Source organism: Medicago sativa, chromosome 1 (genome assembly GCF_051527215.1).
Source record: "Medicago sativa cultivar Bolivia chromosome 1, Bolivia_mono, whole genome shotgun sequence".
Classification (NCBI taxonomy): domain Eukaryota; kingdom Viridiplantae; phylum Streptophyta; class Magnoliopsida; order Fabales; family Fabaceae; genus Medicago; species Medicago sativa.
The window spans coordinates 81,301,898-81,327,000 of NC_140749.1; the positions used below are offsets into that span (position 1 = coordinate 81,301,898).

At 33.7% G+C, this 25,103-nt stretch overlaps 2 protein-coding genes across 2 annotated transcripts; one reads left to right on the top strand and one right to left on the bottom strand.

The window, feature by feature from the left end:
• Positions 1-6,155: 6,155 nt before the first annotated feature.
• On the top strand, positions 6,156-11,147 carry PLP6 (PATATIN-like protein 6). The gene is made up of 4 exons (XM_085739702.1): positions 6,156-6,536; positions 6,696-7,907; positions 8,787-9,100; positions 10,748-11,147. The coding sequence occupies exons 2-3, from the start codon at positions 6,777-6,779 to the stop codon at positions 9,054-9,056; spliced, it is 1,401 nt and encodes a 466-aa protein (XP_085595828.1). The 5' UTR covers positions 6,156-6,536; positions 6,696-6,776; the 3' UTR covers positions 9,057-9,100; positions 10,748-11,147.
• Positions 11,148-15,845: 4,698 nt separating this feature from the next.
• Positions 15,846-24,704, bottom strand: EMB1144 (chorismate synthase, putative / 5-enolpyruvylshikimate-3-phosphate phospholyase). The gene is made up of 13 exons (XM_085739704.1): positions 24,472-24,704; positions 23,586-23,736; positions 23,305-23,381; positions 23,162-23,220; positions 22,977-23,060; positions 22,793-22,885; positions 20,906-20,986; positions 19,603-19,734; positions 17,946-18,048; positions 17,726-17,820; positions 17,551-17,616; positions 16,767-16,851; positions 15,846-16,391 (listed from the first exon to the last, which is right to left on the bottom strand). Exons 1-13 carry the CDS (start codon positions 24,608-24,610, stop codon positions 16,246-16,248), a joined length of 1,311 nt encoding a protein of 436 aa, XP_085595830.1. The 5' UTR covers positions 24,611-24,704; the 3' UTR covers positions 15,846-16,245.
• Positions 24,705-25,103: the final 399 nt, after the last annotated feature.

The window sequence follows — 25,103 nt, forward strand, 5'->3', positions numbered from 1 at the left end:
TCGGGATGCTTTTGCTATATTTTCTTTCACACTATATAGCATCGCTCTTTAAATTTAAGATATTTCAGGTGCTTAACAATGTTTTACAATATTTTCGTCTTCATCTCTAGAGCTAACACTTGAAAAGACTTATCGCAAGACTATATTAATCACAACCGTGATAGCTATGATTTATGATTTATCATGGACCATGGTTCCAGACCTCCACATTGTTCTGCCCAAGCTAATTTTAACAAAAGGTTAAAGCCACACTCGCATGCCAACATATTTATATTGTTATCAATTTCATTCACCATGGTCCATGAACGAAAACATAGAAATAGAAACATATATAAATCAGAAAAATCTTGATTCTACTAGTATCACAAAAAAATCAAGTCAGACATTGATTTGCTTAAAGAGATGATGCTCTGCCATTGCAGACACGCATGCATAAAATTGCTACATGACAATAACAAACCATGTCAAAACCCAAAAGTACTCCTCCACAAGCAGAACATTATGATTTATCATTTATGTGTAAAAGAAGTGGCTCATAAACTAACCTAGGAGAAGAAATACCAAAGTTAAGAGTACGAATGGTCATTCATATGTCTTTCAATCTATTCAAGACTCAACTTGGCATTCCATTATCTAAATCGATTTGACTAATCAGTTTTCTAAAGCAAATTTCGACTAATTCCACTTATCACATCAAGCACTATTTTGATTCCTTCTTTAAGATGGACATTAAGGTTTTAATTTCATTTTTGTGGTTAATGACCAAACATGGATTAGTGGAGCTTGTTGGCCACCGTTGACTGTGATACCAATACTTGAATTAAGGAAACAGTGACGGATTATGCAGTCAAAATCAGGCAACTATACTAATCAGTAATCACTATGTGATATTTTATCTTTTTTCCTACCATTCACCAAAAGAAAAAACTAATCATTGTGTAATGACAATCGACAAATCCGCCCCTTTATTTGGTGAGTTAAGTAAAATATTAAAATTGATGGCATTTTTTTTAAATATCGGCATCCAATCTAAGATCGACTAATTCGAAGGAACCAATTCCTCTGTCCACATGTGGGGCCCTATTTAAAGGTCTTTGTATGAATTTGTCCACCAAAATTGGCACTAGAGAGAATCGAACATGAGACCTTAAAAGGAGCACACTCTAAGATCCCAAGTTAATCATTAGGCCAACTTCAAATAAGTTAAAATTGATGGTATTTTAAACAGGAAAATAGTCAAAATAGTTTATTTAGCGCCTATATCCTCACACAAAGTCATGTGTAGATAGTTTAGTTGGTGAGTTAAGTAATGAAATTAATTAAGATTAGTCCAAAACTAAAAAAATACAAGAAAAAAATGTAAGGTTAGATGCTTCATTAAAACTGAAATTACATTATCTTTGGAAGAAAAAAAAGGATTAGCAGATATGGTTTGGGGGAAAATGTTAAGATTGGATGCTTGTGAATTTAGAATTGGTATTTAGGGCGTGGACTTTTCTTTTGATATTATATATCTAGTTGTATCCGATTTTTATATGAGTAGAAATTAAACATAGTTTTTTTTTAAGGAAGAAATTAAACATAGTCAGGGACTCAGGGTGATTTAAGAAATTAAACATAGTTGTTATTCACGAAAAAAAAAATTAAACGTAGTTTTTTGTGATTTACACACATTGTACATCAACTACTTACCTAGGATATCAATCTCTTTATATTATGATAAGACACCACACAAAAAATAGGCCCAAAAAATATGATTTTACATTAGTTTTTTTCCTTCTTTCTTTATCATATTTCTAAATTATCCTACTAATTTTTCTTTATCATATTTCTAAATTATCGTACTAATATTGTTTTGAAATTCAATCTAGGAGCAAAGAACCACACGGCAGATTATGTACAAGGTACAACCTGAAAAAATTAGACTAAAGTTAAATATGTACCGTCTTTATCATTGTTGGTTATGATTTGAGCAAATGCAAATCAAAGATATTGTACATCCTAATTTCCGATGCTTGAGTAGTTTAGTACCACCGAATTACAACCAATAGTTTACAGTTTAGTACTTTAGTACTTATTTAGATAAAGAATTGAATTAATATACACCTTAGCATAATTCTACACGTGACTTGTTCTATTTTTTTTTTTTATTTTTTATTTTTGGTGGTGATTGACTTGTTATATTTATTAAGTGACGTGATAACACTTGCATCGGTAAAATAATTATACACATAGTATACTGATAAAATCCATTTACCTTTTGTTACATATACGAAACTACTGTATGAAACTACCCGTAAAGCTTGGCAATTATTTTATGGATTTACTTGTTAATTAAGTATGATTTTCTTGATGCTAAGCATGCTAGCACTTAATTTTTCTCATGTTATTCCAACATGTATGGATGCAAATTGCAATGATTTCATCTTTGGAAATTTTTTGATGAACTTATGGTTGCAATGATTTTATGATGGTGGTAAGTGTAACTGTAGTCTGCAAACACATCGACACTCAAATCATTTTAAGTTCGAGATGGATGTTAGAGTTAACATATACTCCTTCCGTCCCTATATGTAAGCATCATTTCCCTCTAATAAAAGGGTGCTTACATATAAGGACGGAGGGAGTAGATCATAGTGGCATAATGCTTTTCTTTGTATAGTGTGATAGATGTGGTATTAAGCTTGACCAAAATTTATTATATGATTATTGATAAGAATTGGTTGAAGCTTATTGTTGAACCAATGGAGAAAGCATTATAAATTAAAGGTTAAAAAAGCAATAACATATATATGCAAAATTTTAGAAAACCCCGTGATGCTTGCTTTTGTTATGGAAATAAGAATTAACAATGAGGAATGATTATCCATTGATTTTTTCCAAGTTTAATATTTGCACCTGATGACCAGAAATTGTCCCCCTGTCCTACTGTCTTTTATTCATTGTCCTATTTATTTTCTTCTTCTCCTTTTATACACAAAACAAAACACTGTGGTTCCCACTACCTTTGGCCATGGCAATGCCCCCAAGCGCCAGGCCAACCCCCCCTTATCTGATTCAAAGGCCAAACTGGTCAAATCTACCACTACCCTCCACAACATAACACTTCAACTATAAAGAAAAAACAGACAACCAATTTGGTAACACTGCATTGCTGCTGATACACAATTTCACTATTGCAGTAATACTTGAATAGTAGTGCTTTCCCTCTTTTCTTCTCTTCTCTCACCGACCCACTCTGAAGCCTTGGCCCCACACGTTATTGCCACCAGCATTCTATTCTAATCTTGTGTGATGATGATTATTTATATAAAACTAAACTGTGATTAGTATTATTTTTGTGCAAAATTTTGTTAATGTTCTCTATGTTTGACCCTATCTCATGTAGACCTTTTAAGTTTAACTTTGGTATTATCATGCATATATCAAAATCATGGCGGGTCACTCTGAACCGTAATATTTTTTTTCAACAAGATTAGATAAAAAAGAACATGCATGATTTTTTAATAAATAGATAACTCAGCTATGTTAAATTGCTCATTTCCTTATCTCCTTTTACTCGTACTTCTTTTAAATTTAAAATTTTCAAATCCAAAAACCTTAGAACTAGAACTAAAGTATCTTGAGAATAAAAAAAATAACTAGAGTAATTTTGCAACAATGTTTTCATTTAAGAGCAATACTAGGGATTTGTGAATTCAAAATAGTGAGTATATTCATCTCTACTACGATGTGTGACCGTGATGAATGAACATATGAATTTTGCATATATTTTGTTGTGGAACAAAAGTTATGATTCACACACTTACAAGATATATAAACATAAATAACAACAATACAAGAGGAACATAACTTGAAGATAAACGATGCAAATATAACCACATGCAAATATATAATGAGTTTAAACATATAAAATTAGTGTCCCCATGAACTTAGTTCAGGTTGCAGAGACATTTCATAATATATGCAGGTATCAGGGTTTAAACCCCGAATATCCCAGTTATTCATCTTAAGAGGTGATTTCTAATCATTAGATTACTTGAAGAAAAAAATAATGAAAGGTGAAAGGAGCAACTCAACGAAATTTAATAAATTTTTTAATATATCTCACCCAATGTGGATCCAAAAACCAATTAAACGGGGCCGAATTTTTTTTAATAGATGTTACCTAAAATTTATTTGTAATATATGTCGAAAGAAATCAAATTACATCAGTGTAAAACTGTTTTGCACTATTTTTTTATCAGAACTATTTTACATTATCATGATACATACAAATTATAGTCTGTTAATAATAATAATAATAATAATAATAATAATAATAATAATAATAATAATAATAATAATAATAATAATAATAATAATAATGCAGGGTTAATATATAAAATAGATACAACATTTAGGGGTGGGAGGGAGGTGTTGCAACCCACCCTTGCCACCCCCTAAATCCGTCCCTAATCTCACAAAAAGTTAGAAACATACGAGGATTAACTCATCCCAACACATCTCGCACTCCCTTTTTGTTAAGTAGTTTAATGGTTAGAATTCACCTTTAATGTGTATTTTTTGTCAAATAATTTAATGGTTAAAATTCACATTTAAAGTGAATAAGTGGGTGTCTGGAATTCGATGTGAAATCTATGTTAATTTAGACAAACATCCTATAGTAACTACTATTGTAATTTAAATTTTGATTTTTGAATACATGATGATGATCGTAAAATACTGTAACTCAAATTTTAATTTCCAACTTTTAGTCATAATTTTGTGTTTCAATTGTCCTTCATGCTAACCAGTATCATCTTCTAGGGATAAGAATAGGCCAGGCCAACCTACAAGGGCCTACGGCCTAACCTACGACCTAGCCTACGACAGGCCAGACTTTTTTCTTAAATAGAGAAGACCTAGACTTTTTTTAAGCCTATTTATCTTAAAAGGTCAGGCCACAGACCTATCAAAAAGTCTCTTAAGCCTATTAGGCCAACCTATTTAAGTAATATGAATAATATTATTTATTATTATATTATATTTTGTACTTTGAATTAAAATATAAATATGTAATCTTTTTCAATAATTTAAGCTTTATTAGTATACATTAATTTGTTGCATATATAAATATATTATTATAAACTAGAATAGAAATATGATACAATATATAATTGAATTCCCTAAAACCTAGTGTTGATTATCAAAAGATAGTTTAATCTAATTGAACTATTAGTTCGCTGGTCCATTTAAACTTAGATCAAATTGCTTATTTAAAGATGTTCATAAGATATAAGCTTTTAAACAGGCTAGTAGGCCGTATCAAGCTTTCAGAAGGTCAGACTCAGATCTAAAAAGTAGGCCTATGACAGGCCGCAGGTCAGACTTAGGCTTTAAAAAAATATGGCAAGTCAGTCTTAGGCCTTGCAAAGCCTAGCTCGGCCTAACTTATTCCCATCCCTATCATCTTCAATAGACTCCTTCCAAAGTTGACCCTCAAATCATTGGGGTTAAGGGACGATTTAAGGTAAAAGTTGAGTTAGGTACAAGTATTAGTGTATATGTATCGTATATATCATGCAAGTCTATCTAGGTGGAAGAAATTGCAAAATTGGAACGTTGATGAAGGAGATTGAATGACGCCACAAATAGCAAGATTGACGGTGTACAAGTGTCGGTGAGTGATTGGCAATGATCAAATTACTAAAACACAATTTCTGTTGTGGGACCCTGCTGCTTGTCCCCGTCTCAGCCTCTCTAGTAGTTGAGGATGCCACATAGTATAATATTTAGTCCTTTACTATAGTAAATTAATAAATTGTTTTATAGTATTTTTTTTTTTTTGAGTAATTGTTTTATAGTATTTGTTTTTCACATCATGGGATTTTTCAATATAAATGTAGACCGTAGAACTCTGCTGAATAGTGAGTGAATCATGGTCGAAGTAGTTAAAAATTGTTTGAAAAGACTAGTTTAATCGACATTGTCAAAATTGTTAAGTCGGACATCATTCAAGTTGAAACACGAGACCTCGCATTGTATGAGTTTCGTATGTGTTTATTATTACTTTGTTACAAGATTAAAAAAATAAATAGTAAAAAAAATTAAAATAGAGATTAAAAGTGTATCTATAAACTCTATATATAATATAATGATGAACGTATACTATTATATTATATGGGGTTGAAGCAGCTGTTGTAATTTGGCATTTTCTGGTTCTGTTCGGTGCTTGTTTGTTGGTTGATGTTTACATAGATAGAGAGGAGCTAGCTTTGCTACTTTCGGCAAAAGGAACAGACACACAGAGAAAGAGAGAAAATTAACACAAGAGTGGGATTTTAGATTACAAAAGGGTGGGTACCTTTTGACTCAGTTTCTCTCTGCTCTTTTTTGTACCCTTAGAATAGAATTATCACCCTCACAATTAGTTTTTCACTGTTCAACTCAACTAAGACAAGACACCCTCCTCCACTCTTTGCTTCTCCTTATATATTTCATATTTCAAAGTGTTTTCTGGTGATTGGTGAAGAAGAAGATTATTATTGAATGAGGTATGTATTTTTTTTTAATTTGGAATGGAATATTCTAATTCGTAGCATGTCTTTGAATTGAATTTTCAAACTTATAAAGCCAAATAAAAAGAGCTAAAAAGAAAAACAAACACGTTTTTCTGAAGAAATGTTTCGTTCTCTTCTTATCTTTTTCTATAGGCGTCACTTCCGAGGTGAAAATTCTCTACACATAAGCTTCATGCAACAATAATCGCGTTTCAAGAAAAGCAGAAAATAATAATGGATTCTAGTGATCAATTTGAAATGCAAGAACCAAGCATTGAAACGGATAAGCTCAGCTACGAAATCTTTTCTATTCTTGAGAGCAAGTTTCTCTTTGGCTACGATGATCAAAAGCTCTGGTTCCCTAAGCAGATACCTGATGTTGATTCTCAACAACCACCAACCGTCGCCGCCACGGCCGTTGACTCTGTTTCCGCCGTCAAGAATCAACGTGGGAAGATATGTATACTCGCAATCGACGGAGGAGGTATGCGAGGCATTCTCGCCGGAAAAACACTCGCTTATCTTGAGAATGCGTTGAAGAAAAAATCCGGTGATCAGAACGCGAAAATCGCCGATTATTTTGACGTGGCAGCCGGTGCCGGCGTCGGAGGTATTTTCACGGCGATGCTGTTTGCAACAAAAGATGAACGGAAACCGATTTTCTCGGCGGATGACACGTGGCGGTTTTTGGCGGAACAGGGGAAGAAATTCTACCGTCAGGGAACAGGCAATGGAAGCTCCGGCGGGAGAGGATTTCTCAAGAGACTGTTCGGTAGCGGAGGTTCGAGTTCCGTCGAATCTGCGACGGCCGGGATGGAGAAAACGGTGAAAGAAGCTTTTACGGCGGAGAATGGTCGTTGTTTAACGCTGAAAGACACTTTAAAACCGGTTTTGATACCGTGCTATGATTTATCCAGTACGGCGCCGTTTTTGTTCTCACGTGCGGATGCTTTAGAAACGGATAGTTTTGATTTTCGTTTATGGGAGGTGTGTAGAGCAACTTCGGCTGAACCGGGTTTATTTGAACCGGTTCAAATGCGGTCTATTGATGGTGTAACCAAGTGTGTGGCGGTTGATGGTGGTTTGGCCATGAATAATCCTACCGGTGCGGCGATTACACATGTGCTTCATAATAAACAGGAGTTTCCGTTCGTGCGAGGGGTGGAGGATTTGCTAGTTCTTTCGCTTGGAACCGGTCAGTTGTTGGAGGTCAACTATGATTATGATCGGGTTACGAGATGGAAGGCGAAGGATTGGGCCCGGCCAATGGCTCGTATTTCAAGTGATGCCTCCGCTGACCTTGTTGATCAGGCCGTTGCTATGGCGTTTGGGCATTGCCGGAGTACTAATTATGTCCGTGTTCAGGTATGTTCATCAATGAACGTCGTTAAAATTTAATTTACAATATTGTTTGGTTGCAGCGCAAATGATTGGTATGCAATGTCTGTGAGTGTTGTAAACCCTAGTACGGAGTTAAAAAAAAAATAAGGGATTATTGTATAGTACATTTTTGTTTATGTTAAGTGTGTTGAGAGATGGTACATTTTAGTATAGTTACATGGTTGAGTTTGAGAATAATGAGGTGTAAACAGGTGATGTTGAATTGATAAAAATTAAGGGGAATTAAATTGAGTCAATTTCACACCAGCAGGAGAGTAAGGCGTGTGGGGTTTCTTCCATCATAGGGGATATCTTTTGCCTTGTTTGTATATAGCAAGTTGAAGGGTATGTATGGGGTGAGATAGCTGGATTTGGACTTGTTTTGGGAATATCTCTTGATGTTAATTAATGTTGTCTATTTTGTCCAGAAGAATGTGTTTCAATTTTAGGAAATTTTTGTTGGTCCATAGTTTTGGTAATTAGTTTCATTATAGCATGTGGAATGCTGTGGTGTATGCAGTCTGTGTCACAGAAATGAAATGGTTATGTTTGTTTGCCGTCTTTAGGATCAAAATTAAGAGCTAATTCGAGATTATTGAATTTCATTTGGTCCCCAATAATTACTTCAATAGTTGAATTTGATGATATCCCCTCAGTGTGTTCTAAAATACCTTTTTGGTAAATTAACAAAAAGCCTAATCTGAATTGGTGGGGAATTGTGATCACTAATTGTTTTATCTTATAATTGTGATCGAGTTTATTATGCTGGACCTGAACTAAGCATGAATTGATCTATAGCTTCAGTATATATCAAATTTTATGAATGTACTTCTAAGCGAAACGTTTGTTACATGAACATGACAGGCAAGTGGATCAAGTATGGGGCAATGTGGTCCCAATGTGGATACAGATGCAAGTCCCAGCAATGTAAAGATGCTGATGGGAATAGCAGATGAGATGTTGAAGCAGGAGAATGTGGAGTCAGTTCTGTTTGGAGGGAAGAAGATTGGAGAGCAGAGTAACTTTCAGAAGCTTGATTGGCTTGCTGGAGAACTTGTTCAGGAGCATCAGAGGAGGAGTTGCAGAATAGCTCCCACTGTTGCTTTCAAACAAGCTACACCAAAACCCACCTAGAAGCCCAAACCCAACCCGTCTATAGAACCAACCTAAACAAAACGGTAAGCACACTCATTGGTTGTTTGTTACTTCAATAATTTACAGACATATCCTTTCAAACAAAGCTTTTCAGGGGACCCCTTGAGTAATAAATTACCAAGGTGAAAGCATCTTTATTTAAATCAAAATAGTAGATAAAACAGTGAAAATACTATTCAGATATTTTTTATAAAGAAATCAAACATGCCCTGCATTGCTCAACTTAGATTCTAAATTTCTAATTGCTCCAAAAGTACTACTCAGATAACAATTTAAACTTTTATGTTGTCTGTAGAAACTCTGTTGATGGGGTGAAATTGTGAACACATTGTACCTATTGTTTTCACCTCTAAACTATTCGAACACACTTATTATCAGACCAGCAACACATTGAAACTTGTGTTGACAGCTAAATAAACACAAGCACGGTCTTTGGTAATTTTTAATGGGTGGGGTTAATCAACACCCTTAATTTGTGGATGTCTTTAAAAGTTGAAATTCCACACAGATTCATCATAGTAATAACTACTGCATTTAAGTTTGTTCATTCACTAGCAAAGAATTGTATTGAATGAGTTTGTCAGCTTCTGTGTATTCATGGTCATGGACGTTGTGTAAGTTGTCTCCTCATCATCAGTACAATATAGAATTACTATATAAAATGGTTAGGCAAGCAATTGTTGTTACATACTTACATGGTCGTATGGAATGAGAGAACATAAGTTATGTCGGGTCACCGACACTCATTTGTTAGTATTAGGAAAGGGCATTTTAGTCAATCTAGTTCAAAATAGGAAAAGGGTAGGGTAGGAACTTGGAAGATGTTAAGAGGGTATTTTATTTTGGTCATAAATAAAATCAGATCATGGAGGACCACCCCTCCAAAGTTTTTTCCGTAGTCCTGAAAAGGTGCTTCTCATGCCATAATAAAGTTATTGCCGGTTTGTTTGTTTTTTTATTTTGAAATTACGGGTTGTGGAGTGGTTGACTATTACTAACAGTGATCTTTATTGTACAAAAAGGTATTTCTGAGGGCATTTAGGTACTTGAATTTCTAATTGTTTGGGGGATTGAGGACCGTTCTTATTGGGTTCTTTGTGTGGTTTATGTTGTCTTGTTTCCTCCTTCAAGTATATATTTGGTTACATATTTCTTTGGTGTCTTCAACAACCAAGATGGAAATTATCTATGCCCTTTGCATAGATGACTTCTGAGAGATTTCATAGAGACAAAATTTTCATGATTTTGAGTAGTGGTCCTAATATGCTATTGGAGGGTCACGTGGGAAATTAAATTCACACAATTTTGACTAAATAATGTAAATTTGGGCAGTTGGATATGGAATTCTATTTATTTTGCAAAGGAATGATGATATGGGGACAACAACGTGGCAAGACAGGACATAATTTTTTTAAGAAGAAAATAACAAAACAAAAAGTAATGTCGCGGTAGTCACATGTCCAAAAAAACAAGACAGAAATATTAACTAGATCATTCCAAACATATAGTATATTTACCAACCACAATTTGATTGTACCAAATCTTATCATTTTTTTTCTTTTAATTTGGTCCTTAGTCCTTGCTCTTGAAATTTATAATATTTCATTTCGTGAATGGCTAAATCCTTGTTGTTTTTCTCAATCAAATTCCATGTAATAAAATGTTTGCAGGGAATGGTCAAAAAATGTTGCCGGGTAAAGACGGATATATAGGAGGCAAAGCAAAAAAAGAACAAGATGGAGAAAGTGAAAGGAAAAGAAGAGTGCAAATAGCAGGTGGTAGTATAGCAGCTTTACTTTACTTTTGAAGATAGACAAGGGTTAGAGGTGTTGAGTGAAAAAGACAAGTGGTGTAATTAAAAAGGGTGGGAAGATCTCTGTGGGATACTTTGCTCACAAGAGGACAGACATTATGGTGTCCACTCCATCTTTCTAGCTATTAGGGTAAAGAGACCAAGAAAGAAAAACAAAGTGTACTACTAGTTGAAGCTTTTTAGGGTCAAACATGAATCAAGTGCTATTTTTTTATTTGAAAAAAGAATGAAAATTCAGAGGGTGGTGAATTGGATTACATTCTCTTGTTCTACTATAATTTTTGTTTTTGAAAAATATAATTTGCAAATCTCTTTTTTCTATTGAAAAGTTTCATCCCTGTTTCAAATAAACTTTTTAGATGGTGGGTTGCCTTATAGAAACGACCAAAACTAGTCTATGCACAAGATGAAGACTTGTATCCAAACACACTAAGATAGCTTAGTAATTAATATTTCGATTAGCTACGTGTCTAATGTGTAAAAATTGTAAAATATGAAGTTGATAGAAATAAATTTACTCTCATCTACAATTAGGGGTGTTCGCGGTGCGGTTTGGTTCGGTTTTGAGCAAAAAAGTCATCCAAACCGCGAGATAAAAAATCATGCGGTTTGGTTTGGTTCGGTTGATTTTTAAAAAGTCATCCAAACCAAATCAAACCAAACCAATGCGGTTTGGATTGGTTCGGTTTGTGCGGTTTATCGCGAGATAAAAAAATATTAAATTAACTCTAATATTGCCAACTTGTCACAAAATAAACATAGGACATTTTATTTTGATGTTTATATGATAAAATATTAGGTAAAACTTATATCAAAATAGGTACAATTAAGAAGAAACATAAGCATGAAACAAATTATTGGGAAGTAAAGGAAACAAATTCATCACTGGAAATGAATTGAAAGAGATGGAAAGGAATTAGAATCGAACATGTGATGCAACAATGAAAAAATCGAATCAAAAGAGATTATTCTTGAGCTATGTAATTGGGCTAGTACATATTTAAGTAATATTCATTATCGTTGCGGTTTGGTTTGGTTTGGTTCGGTTGCTGAGATGCAAACCGCAAATCAAACCGAACCGTGCGGTTCAGTGCAAAAGTCATCCGAATTCATCCGAACCAAGTGCGGTTTTTTGCGGTTTCGGTTTGGATTGGTTTGGTTTGCGGTTTTTCTATTGGGTTGGTTCGGTTTTGAACACCCCTATCTACAATAGCTTCCATGTAAGTGGAAGGTGATTTCAAACTTCACATATGATCAAACACCTATTTCCCACCTATTTAAAAAGATATGGCCCTCTAACCAACCTCTACTATTCAAACAGCCATTAAGACAAGTTCAATTCCTATCATATGAATTGCTACTTCTTTAACATCGTTGTCTTGATTTGTTCACATTTAGCAGTCTTATAATTATTAATAATGGGAGGCTTTTCTCCATCTATTTTACTATTCAATTATTGAAAGATACCATATCTTTAGACTTTAGATATAAAGCAAGTTAAAGCCTCTTTTCAGGTTAAGCCTGATAGCTTTGAAAGGGAGTCTAAAGAATATTGCTCCAAAATGGTTAAAAACAAGTCATTATGGAATCGGTTTGTCGTAGTTATGAGAATAAAAAAAATAAAAAATTAAGTAACGTAGAAATGTAAAGTTGTTGACTACAATGGTTAGAAAGAACCTATATAATGCATCCGTTGTAAAATACATGTCGTTTAAAGTTATATTCACATATGACACAATCACAAAAATCAATAAAGAAATGAATAAGTATAACAATTTTATAAAATTGTTCCATCAAATATTGGCTATTTGCGATTGTCATAAATACATATTGAAAGTAGAATGTTTTGTGAGCAATGGACACAATATTAATTTGGAGGTAAAATAGAAATGACTAATTAATGTTGTATGGAGAAAGAAAAATATCGCTTACTTTAAAACAATATTTGTTAAACGACACTTCTTTTAGGGATTGTTAAATGATGCTTATTTTAGTGAACTAATTAATGTTGTATGGAGAAAGTAAAATATTACTACTTTAAAGTAAAAATTATTTGTTAAATGATAGTATTTTTTTTAGGGATTGTTAAACGACACTTATTTTAGAACGAAATGATGATTATATATATGTGTGTGAAGAAGTTCTTAATTACTTTTCTGTTTAGATAGGAGATAATAAAGTTAATATGGACCTCAAGTGTTAGGGGATAATAGGACGATTTGTCCTTAAATCGATCACTTCGAAAGTCATTGTAGCTGGTGTTAAGTCCTTGTTCGAAGAAAAATTATAGTGGGTGCATTCCTAATTTTGTCATTTTTATTTGGGGCTATTCATCTTTTTTCAATGTATATGCTAATGCCCATTTTGTCGACATACCCTACTTATTTATACTTCTTAATTATTAATTTGGTGTTCTTGTTTGGTATTACCTATAGCCTCCATAACGTTCATTATCTTTGATTTGCCAAATAGCACCACCATATACCCTCGTATATCCTATAAGTAATTAAATAGTTGTGTATGGTCTTTATATGGATGTGACCAAACTTTATAATGGAATCTTTCTTTAATTAATCAAAATTATTGGCTTACCCTTCTACCACTTGGCCAATTTTGTTATGTTCAATACCAATGAGTCCTCCATTCCCACCCGTTATCATTGTTAAATAAATGGGATTAGAATGGTCATTGGGCCCCCAAACATGACTTCCTACTAAACTCATTTAAATTATAATAAGAGTGACAAAGATGACAATGATAATGACAAAAGGTACTCTTTTTGAGTTCTATCCCCTTCAAAATATAATCCCAAAACAATAATTTATTTTGCATCATGTAATGGCTCAATCACTCTCTCTTCAATCAATATCATACACGAGCTGAAATATGAAAGGAAATTATTTATGGCTCTGGTTGTTATTTAGATTAGAAGGATTGCAAAATTGAGATTTGTAGGTGAGATTTATCAAGTCCCTATTTAGGTGCCGTGCTCACAACAACTTCCTTGTGGTTTTGATAAGAGAGTTCAACTAAATTTGCAGTTTTATACTAATCAAGTAATTGGATGCAAGTGAATTAACGAGCTTTAACAAATGACGAATAAAACTCGAATTCGATGTTAAAACAATTACTGATCTTCTGTCTATACTTAGTTGCAGCTAAGTTTCGGATTATCAAAGTTTTCATCTCTAAGAACCACTACACTATAACTTTTTTAAAGATTTGAGAACATATGATCTAGTGATATTTCGCTTTCTCAAGTCACTATATAAAATAGGCATCCCCGTGAAACGTGGAATTGGTTTTTTTTTTTTGACAAAAAAAACGTGGAATTGGTTGTTTATCGTAATAATATATAATAAAGACTACATACATCATTTAATGAATGAATCTAAATATCAAACTTTTGTTTATATTAGTGACCAGAGGGTGTATATTCGAGAATGTTTGTGAAAGACAATAATTAATGAATATTTTTAGTGACCAGAGGGTGTATATTCGAGAATGTTTGTGAAAGACAATAATTAATGAATATTTTTTGAGTCACTTGTTACTTGTTAGTATTTTTTTAATTTTATAATAAAGAAAAAAAATTACACAAAGGAGTAAAATGAGTACTCCAAACTCATTACAACAATGATACGAGCAAATACATACACAAATAAATTATATTAACTAGCGCTTAAACGGATACTTCATGTTCGTTTGTCTACTTTTTTTTAGTGTTAAAATGTATAAATTAAAAATAGTAATTTTTATGAAAATTTGATTTTGATTAAAATTATAGATATAGAGATATTTTACACTTTCTCCTTAAAAAAAGATATTTTACGTTTTTATATTGTAACAAACTATATTTATCTTACTTAACGAAAATAACAATATAACAAATTATTATCAATATTTTATACAATCATTTTGTGATAACATTTAGCAAAACTTTATCTCATACTTTTACGGTGTTCCAACTATTTCTTTCTATTGCTTGGTTTTCATTTTAATATTTACGTTTTCTTATATATTTTTAGTTGTCCTATAAATGATTGTTGAAATAACATACCTACGATTGAAAACAACAAATATAATTAAGAAAATGTTACGGGTTTCCTTGAGACAATTTTTAAAGAGCTTTAATATTCCCTCCGCCCCATATTACATGACAATACCAGTATAATCATAGAGAATAGAGATCCATGCATATGTCATAAATATATAGCGTGTACATTAAAAAGTCAACTTGTACCAAACGACAATCAAAAGTTGTCGTCTTAATGAGTCACTGCGATAATATTTAGGAAAATACTGTATTTGTTATACGGGCAAGCAACTACAAATTATTGGTCATTATATGTACACTAACGACATTTCTTCAGCAAAACATTTTTTATTAGTGTTTTTAGAGGATTTTTTATTAGTTGTTAAGTTATCTTGTCATGTTCCTTCCTTCAAAAAAAAAAAAAGTTATCTTGTCATGTATAATTTTCAGTTAGCTTTAGCTTTTGAAAAAATATAATATTTTAAGTTTTTTTTCGATTGATTCCGAATAAAGTATAGAATCGGGTTTCTTGGTTTATTTTTATTTTTCAAAAAAACGAATTATAAATTTTTAACTAAAATAAATTTCTTTTATTTGAGAAATTGAAATAAATTTCTTGCAAACATGGATTCCCACGGATCAACTATTTAACATTTCTTCAACAAACATAAAACATTTGACAAAGAACTCGTTCTCATACATCCAAATCTCCAAAAGATATACTGACGTAGAGATTGATTTCCTTCAAAAACAATCTCTGGTAGCTACCTATCGAAGACTTTAAAAACACAAAATATTGTTTGATATTGACGAACCGAACGGTTTGAGCATTTGTGAGAGGCCCAAAAGAGCAAAATTCTAGAAATAATTCACTAATTCTGTCTTCATAGTGATAAAGGGTAACACAAACAAGATAAACTTGCCAAAGCTTCATTTATTGAAACACAGCAGTGTTTATAAAAAAATTAGACTTCCAAAAACTACAAAATTTGTTGCAACAAATACCAATTCACTATAAAAAATACATCTATATGTGCTTCTGCAGCACAGCACTCTAGAAACAGTGTCAAGAAGAAAAAACAAAGAGAAAAAAAAAATAACATGGTTTTTAACCTTTATATTAATTAAAAAAAAAACGATAGATAGCACCAGCAAACATATATATATGTATCTGCCAGAATACGACATGCAGTCCAAGAACTGGATCTCTTAAGGATTTTTTGAACTTTTCATCAAAGTGAAGTAACTGTCCACTAAACACTAGCCAGAATGAAGATTTTATCTGAGGCCAATTACTGATATATGCACCCATTTCATTTTCAGAAAGGCACTTCTTCTGTTTCTAATTTGGCTGACAAGGATTCTTGTAAATCAAAGTTCGCGGGAAATAGATTACACTGTGCATGTTGTGCCATCAATTGGTCCACAAGTACCAAAGCTACCATGGCCTCTACCATGGGTACAGCTGCAAGTTCAGTCCAATAAAAAATTACGAAATTTTCTTTTCTAGTGATGAGAAGGTAGGACAAGAAAATGAGTTGAAATTTAATAGAAAATCGGTCACAGAAACATATATATCTTCCGAACATTAGATTTATGTCTTTATGGTTTTTTTATTTAAAAAAAAAAAGTATTTTCCCAGTAGATTGGATCGGCTACATATATTTATTAAAAAAATGTCATGTAAAACATTATCTCACCCTTTCAGGACAATGTTAACTTGGTTCTAAAGGATTTTTTCTGTAACTTTCGATGAATTGCTATAAGAGACAACATAAAACTTTAAATAATGGGATGAAAATAAGATAGGCAGCATTTCAGAAAAGGCTGAGATACCAACCTCTCGGGACAACACAGGGATCATGACGACCACGGGCTATGAGCTCTGTTTCTTTCTTATCCCGAGTCACTGTAGATTGCTTCTTCTGCACAGGTATAACATTATGTTCAATTCATATCAAATAGAGAAAAGTCATTGTCATGTGCAACAAACCACCTAAATCATCTAAAAGTCATTGTCATGTGCAACAAACCACCTAAATCAGCTAAAAATGGGGGGAATGTGAACATCTGCATGCCAAGGAATGGAAGCAGCAAGATTACGCAAACAAAAGGCTTCCTCAATTGCTACCCCGAAAACACAGCATGTCTAACCATACATCCCGTACACTGATCAGATGATGGTTACTACTTCATATAATTATGCAATTGTCTCATTCAAATAGAGAAAATGGAAATCAATTAGCAGCTTCAGTAGTTGCTATCTTATTTCCTACACAGTTGATCTTGTTTTGGTAAACATAAGTGTGAAAACGGTGTGGGGGCGGGAGTACTTTTTTAATGTAAGTATACATTAATTAATATAGAGGGGATATAAGGTTGATTTGGTGGTTAGTAGAGTGATAAGGAGGTTGAGAGTTCTGCTCCCATACACAACTTTTAACACTTAAATTTGCCAAGTTAGAACTTGAGCGCAACTCATTTACTCCCCTGGCATTGGTTTTTGATATGGTGTGTGTGTGTGTGTGTGTGTGTGTGAGAGAGAGAGAGAGAGACAGAGAGAGAGAGAGAGAGAGAGAGAGAGAGAGAGAGAGAGAGAGAGAGAGAGAGGATATTGGACTTACTGTAATAGTCGATGTCGGCTTGAAACCTATTCTCATGTTAATTATTTCTCCATTGGAAATTCCACCCTGATTTTAAATATAAACAATACAAAATTACAAATAAAACAAATATAGAAAATGACTGTCATACAACATATCTAGAAACAACTAATTTGTTATGGAACTGAACAAATACCTGTATCCCACCAGAGCGGTTTGTTCTTGTCCTCACCTTTCCATTTTGATCTATATAAAATTCATCATTGTGTTCACTCCCAGTCAAAAAGGTACCTATAAAGATTTCATTAAGCTATCAGAAAATACCCCAGACACAACTGCTAAAAAAATTACATTGATCAGGTATCCCTGTACAAGACAAAGCACTGATTGTCATATGCATAAGCAAGTTTCAATACCTGCAAACCCACTACCAAATTGAAAACCCTTAGTTGCGGGCAATGACATAGCAGCTTTAGCCAACTCAGCTTCAAGTTTGTCAAATACTGGTGAACCAAGACCCTGAGAAATAATGAAGTCATTTTCTATTCTAGATGAAAAAAGTTTGAAAAATCTGAACAATACAAACATAAAGTACTTGGTTGCAAAACAATGCAAAGGAGTGGAAATGCCTATAAGATATCAGGCATGCAAGTCGATATATAAAGGGAGATATAAAGTTACAAATCAATAGGGATTGTTTCAAAGCAGTGCTGTTTTCTTCCTTTTTCTCTCATTCCTATTATTTAAATATCAAATAACAGGGCCATACCTCAAAGAACAATCTAATAGTGATAGGCTGCAAATTTAATACTTGTATCGGTATATGGATGATACAGCAAAAATCTGGAAGGTAAGATTCCAAACTCATGGAATCCTAGATAACCAAAGAGCACAGCTAGTCTGAGTTTATTTAATTGCCATTGGTTTTTTTGGAGTTTCCACAAAATTCTATATCACGTATATTTACTAAATTAATTTCTGGATAAATCATCAAGCAATATTACAGTCGCAGGGTGGACTAAAAGATGGTCTTTGAGGAGAATATATAAACACATATTTTAAACTTCTGTTGTCAAAGCGGAAATGCGGCGCGACGCGGCCACCCCAAAAATTGACGCGGCGCGGGGTGCGGGCGCGTAGCGGGCACTATTTCGGTGACGGGGACACTAATATATTTAATATTAAAATACTATACTGTTGAAAAAATAAATACTAAAATACCTTAAACATTACTCAAAATTCATGAAGTATTCCTAATTTGAAATAAAAGTCACAAGTCTTAAGCAAAACATACAACATACTTGCAAAAAATACTAATAAAATTCAAGGAAACCGACACTTTAAGCCTCTAAAGCTTTAAGTAACAAAAGTGCAAAACATTAACAATTAACAAGTTCATCCTCCCAATTAACAAATTAACAAATTAACAATTAACAACTAACAAATTGACAAATTAACAAATTCTGAAATCAAGAGATTAGAACAAAGATGGGTTATGTGATAAGAGATGATGAGATGAGAAGATGAGATGGATTTTTTTGTGGGTACGATGAAGAAGTTGTGTTTGCGGCTGTGTATTTGGTTCTGATGGAGAAGAGTAATAGTTAGGGTTTTGAAAATTACAAAAATGACCCTTAAAATGGTTTTAAGTGAAGGGAAATCCTGTATTTTACACAGGGTTGTAAAAAGTGCCCGCTTTGACCCGCATCGCGCCCACTTTATACCCGCAATTGCGCCCGCTTCAGCCGCTTTCTCCAAACGCTCCGCGTTGGAGAGCTGCGTTGCGTTTTTCCGTTTTTGGCCGCGCCGCGATCGGCCACTATTGACAACAGAGTTTTAAACAATATGCGAAGTTGTTTTTTTTTTTTTTAAAAAAAAAAAAGATTATAAATTGTGTTCTTTCAATCTGATTCATTAGTGTCACTATCATGTTTCCGTTGAAATTCAGAAAGCCAAATATAGTTTCCCGATAAAACCCTCGTGGTTGTTATCACTTTTAGAAGTTAATTTGTGCACTAAACCCTATTTTCTTGCAGAATTATTTTTACTTGTCAGAGAGGTGAAAAGACTTACACGTGGACAGTTCCTCACAATGCATGTTACAACACCACCAACAGAATCACCTTTCACTCGGACAGCATCAATAGCAGATATCATCTTCTCTGCATATTCAGGGTCTGGACATCGAACAATATTACTCTCAATCTGGACAAATTCCAAAAAGTAATGGCAAACCAGGAATTCGACTTCAGAGATGGAAGAATAAAATATCATAACATCAACAGTAAGAAATATTAATACAATTTTACTAAAAAAGAAAAAGTAACATTAAAACAAATCGTAATAATAATGAGCCAATTTGAAAGACTGCGGCAAGTAAATGTCTGAACAGAAGAGCATGACGGCATATGTTAAATAAAATAAGTAGTATGAATTAGGATATTCACACACTTAGATTAGATTATTTAGTTTTCTCGTACTAACAACAACAACAACAGCCAATAAATAAATACAAAAAGAGCAAGGTAAGATTTCCATGAAAAGTAATCATTAGATACAGTTATTTGGTCAAAATACAGGATAAAGTCTATTACAGATTAAACTCATTCAAAATTTTAGTTATATGAATTACCCATGTTTTGACGAGAATGACCTTTTATACATTTTATCTTAAAGGTGTTCCCCTTTACTACCAAATCAATACATTCATCATCAGTAAAAAGAAAATTGTACAAACTGTCCCCTTTGAGATATTTATTTATACACTAATTATACATCTTATTCCATACAAATTGTTATATCAAATAAAGAGAATAGTTGACACTAATGCACATTTACCAGTTGGAATGGTAAAAATTTGATCACCCATTTTCTTAATAATGTTGTCATTTCCTTAGTAATACTCATCAGTCGTGTAAAAAGCAAGTCAAGTTTCAGTTTAAGATTACAATGTTATTTCTTCCTCTGTGAACTGAAACTTTTTCTTTTAAGTTTGATATTCTAGAGTACATTTATTCGAAATGTGGAAAAGAAAAATTATTTACTGAGTTTAAATTTAACAAAGGACAATTTAGTCACTACATATATGAATGCCAAAATTTCTTCCGACAAAATCATTAGTTGTAACATGGTAAGCATGATTTGAAATGCATTCCATGAAATGGAATTAAAAGTAGTCTTTCTAGTTTCCGATAAGCAGGCTTGACTACAACATTTTTACTAAGTAGCATCCAAATGTCCATAAAAAAGTATTAAAAATAAAAACAGCTAGTCATCTCCATGTTTAAAATACTACTTGACAACACAGAATCTAATGCAAACAGTTTTATAAAAGGTACATTCTAGCATATATAAATATGAAAAATTGCTATTGTACCTGATCAAGTGTCAGTGTCTCATGGTCAATTAAGTCTTCGGGAAGAATAATCCTGTGCACTTGAGAGACATAGGCAAGAATCTGAAAATTAAAGACTTAGCCAATGATATTTCTGGATGAATTGGAAAGTAAAACACGTTAAACAGTTAAAAGGCACATATATCCACACCAAACGGGGAGGGGATGGGTAGCTCACTTGGTTGAGCTAACAGATTAAAGGAGTTCAAGGTCCAGGGTTCGAATCTTGGCAAGGGACAAAATACTAATATAACAATCAACATACTAAAAAATCCGCATCAAACATGCATTGGTGAACAAAAAATTGAGAGAGAGGGGAGATATCTAGTAAGTAGGCTCAGACAAACACACTGATGCTATACATATTACACAAGATCAGTATGGATAGGAGGATGGCAATTAAGTGATCCCCTTGTTCTAGTACTTGCACAAAGGCTGAAGTACAATCTAATAACTCTAAAACCTTTTGGTGACACCAAACTGGTAAGCAAGCTTCCATAACCAAAACTACTAGATCTGGTTTTTGATATGATGGATGACTGCAGAGGAGGTTTTGGCAAAAGTGGTTGTTGCAGAAAAGCATGAATAGGAAGGAGAACAAAAAAAGGAAAGCTGGGATTTCGATAGCTAAGACCAATTCTTTATCTAATAAGCCAAGCTAAAACCATTAGTGTGATGGGATATCAATGTTATCAATGGCGAATGGCAGAGTATGGGGACCAACCAAAAGTCCACTATATGAACATGGTGTTGCGGCCTATGGCAGAAACATTGCAGATACAATAGGTGTTGCAGTCAATGGTGGCTAACACAAAACCCACCATGGTGCAGATTTGACAACATTGTAGGGTATAGGAGATTATATTTTCTGGGTCAAGCGCAACTCTAAGGAAGACAAAAGGGTTAGAAAGCAGGACAATATGAGAAGTGAAGCTTCAATTGAGAACCAGACCTAGTAGGCCATTTCACTCTATATCATTTCAGCTATAATGATCAAAGGTTCTCTTGGTAAGTGATCATATTCTGGCATTCCAAGTGACTCGTGAATTCACTCTTCCTCTTGCTGAGAGAGAGAAAATAAAGCTATTTGCAAGAATTCTTTAGAGACATGAATGGCAGAATAGATGTCACTACACTACCAAAACTATTGAGCTAGCTATTGTTATGGGCACTGAAGAAGGTCTATGAGATGGGGGAAAGAGACGGATCCAGAAGTCCATCAAATGGGAGCTGAAAACATTTAGTTATAAATACTTATTACATAAAAAAAATTAATTGTAATAAGTCAAACAATGATTAAAACGAATATTATAGGGACCATTTCGGCCAAAACAATTATAGGGACCAAAACAAAATAACCAGTATATTATAGACAGGGTGAAAGAACATATTAAATCCTAATTTTTCATATGTATCTTGTTCATCGTGTTTTCAATATTAGGGAACTTGGTAGAATAATGATTTTAGCAACTGCAAGTTGTTCAACTTGAGGACAATGTGAATGATTTGTTTTAGGTGGGTGATATTATGTGTTTGTTAGGACATTTGGTAAGAGGGTTTATCAAGTAGTTAGTTGGTTAGTTGGGCTGAGATAGTTGTAAGAAATGAGGCGTGTTGCCCATAAATAAGAAAGAAGAAGTGTCATGTGGTCATTAGATAGGAAATGGGAGCCTTTCGGCAGGGAGGTTGCAGACCCTTGAAGTTCTGTATTGTTCTTTAATTAATGGAGATTTTCCCAATACCAAGTTTCTATTGAAAGGTTAAAAAAGCTCAACACATTCCTAACATGATAGATCATTCTTGGCCTGTTAAAAAACATTAAAGAAATTTAACATTAGTATGGCTAAACTCGTGAAACAAGTAACACACCTCAGTTCCTGCAAATTTTTTAAGGATTTTCTTAGCAACAGCACCAGAAGCAACCCTTCCAATGGTTTCCCTAGCAGAAGATCTACCACCACCCTAAATATAGGAGTTCAGATGTATGAGCTTAATGCATATCTCATTGAATGAAAATGCCTAACTTATTTTATTACACTGTAAAGATAAATACCTGAACTGATCTGACACCATACTTCATGTCATAGGTTGCATCCGCATGGGAAGGCCTATAAGCTAATGACATCTCGCTATAATCCTGAAAAAGTATCCAAAAGTACAACATTTTATTAGCCACGTAAATCAAGGTCATGGTTGCTTGCCTTTATTGAATATTTCTGAACATGAAACTATACTTACATTTCCTCTTTGATCAGTATTGGGCACAAATACATGGATTGGAGTTCCTGTAGTAACTCCTGCAATTAATAAATTATACGATTAGAGCTTTTTTCAAGAAACATATAACTTCCCAGTTAATAGCAGTAAGAAGAAATATTAACCTTCCGAAACTCCTGAGAGTATTTTACATGTATCAGTCTCCTTTCTGGGAGTTGTAATTCGGCTTTGACCTGGCCTCCTATACACAAGAACCTTACAATGTTATTCTTTAAAGACATGTTTTGTCAGAAGCAATCATTGCCTATCAGCTATCATTCATAATGTCACATTCCCTTACTAGCATTTCAATAAAATCCATCTTATACATTATTCCTCTATAGCCTCCAAAGGGCTTTTTACAATAGTTATGAGAAGACGGTGAGATAATTTTGAAGGAAAGTACCTTCTGTCAAGATCCTCTTGCATATCAGCTTCAGAGAGAGGGAGGCGAGGAGGACATCCATCAATGACACATCCAACACCTCCTCCATGAGATTCTCCATATGTTGTAACCCGAAAGTGGTTCCCATATGTACTCCCAGCTGCCCGAATCTCTGTAAAATACATCAATAATTTCAGAAACTTAAACACCCATCCATCAATCACAGCACCATTAGTCTAGACTTCCTAAGATGCGACCAGCATGAGAAGTAGCAGTAACTATTTTCTTTAATTCATTGTGTTTAACATAGTCTCAAACCAAACTAATTGGAATTTGAAGTTGAAAATAAAGCTGGGAAAATCAATTAACAGAAGTTTCCATATATTTTTTTCAATTCTCACTATATAAAATATTTCTAGACTCTGCCTACATCAGCTTGTGTGATTAAATGTTAGCACTAGTAGCCTCGCGAGCAGAACTGCGAGGTCCCGGGTAAAAGTGTCCAGCCTAACAATATTGACATTGCAGTTGAGCTAGGCCTTACGGACAGCAGACACCGCCAATTTAATAATGTTGAAATTCAATTCCAAATAATGTAATAATAATATATGCAATTTCAGAAATTGTTACATGATATGAATTCCATCCTTACAACTGGAAAACTTTGGTACAGAAAAATTCAGGTTGCACAAAGAGTGGATGAAAGTAGCAGAAAATAAAGAAGGTAAATTCAGCAGAAACAAACAATTGACAACATTAAGATAGAAAAATGGAAGAAGTAAAGAGAAAAGAGAAAGCGGAGAAAAATAACAATGAGCATGTAGTAGTAGCTAGTAATATTCCATAAAAATAATAACAACAATTCAAACAAACGGTTAACAGAGAGAGAGAGAGAGAGAATACTAACGGAGTTGTTTTTTGGGGAAACGAGGACGGAGGTAGACGGAGGAGAGGGATCGGAGATTGGAATTGGGAGAAAGGAAGGAAGAGAAAGAATCGGTTCGGGAAGGAGTGAGGAAGGGTTTGGTGGAGATCGAAGAAGCCATGGCTATTGCTATTGCTATTGCTATTGGGAAATAGAGAATGATGATTTAACAATGAAATGAAATACTCTTTGTTTGAGGTTCGGTAATGGTGGTTGTTATTGTTGAGTTCGCAAAAGTTGAATTGAATTGGTTTGGTTGGTGGCAATGGCAAATTGCGTAATTCTAGCATAGTAGTGGTGTGTCAAGTTGTCACTACCTACCACCATTTCCCAGTTACTGCCCACGTGGCTTTTTTATCCTTGTTTGGTCATTGGTCCTTTGCTGGTGTCTGCTTTGGTAAGTTGTTGGTGAGTCGAGAATATGGGAAGATGGATAATTCTTGTAACTTCCTTGTTCGCTTCTTGGATTCACTGAATTTTACTGTACTTTTTCTTTATGGAATTGATGGATGGATCCACTGAATATATTTCGATTCAGATATACATGAGAGAGAAAAAAAAAACATTTAACATATGCAAAAAATTTAAAATGCAAATATTGTAAAAGTCTTGTT

Coding starts and splice junctions, on each gene's coding strand:
- EMB1144 (XM_085739704.1), bottom strand. CDS start 24,610: ATGGCTTCTTCGATCTCCACCAAACCCTTCCTCACTCCTTCCCGAACC. Junction 23,737..24,471: donor TTTCCCCAAAAAACAACTCC/GTTAGTATTCTC, acceptor TGTATTTTACAG/AGATTCGGGCAGCTGGGAGT. Junction 23,382..23,585: donor CAAGAGGATCTTGACAGAAG/GTACTTTCCTTC, acceptor TCTTGTGTATAG/GAGGCCAGGTCAAAGCCGAA.
- PLP6 (XM_085739702.1), top strand. CDS start 6,777: ATGGATTCTAGTGATCAATTTGAAATGCAAGAACCAAGCATTGAAACG. Junction 7,908..8,786: donor CTAATTATGTCCGTGTTCAG/GTATGTTCATCA, acceptor TGAACATGACAG/GCAAGTGGATCAAGTATGGG.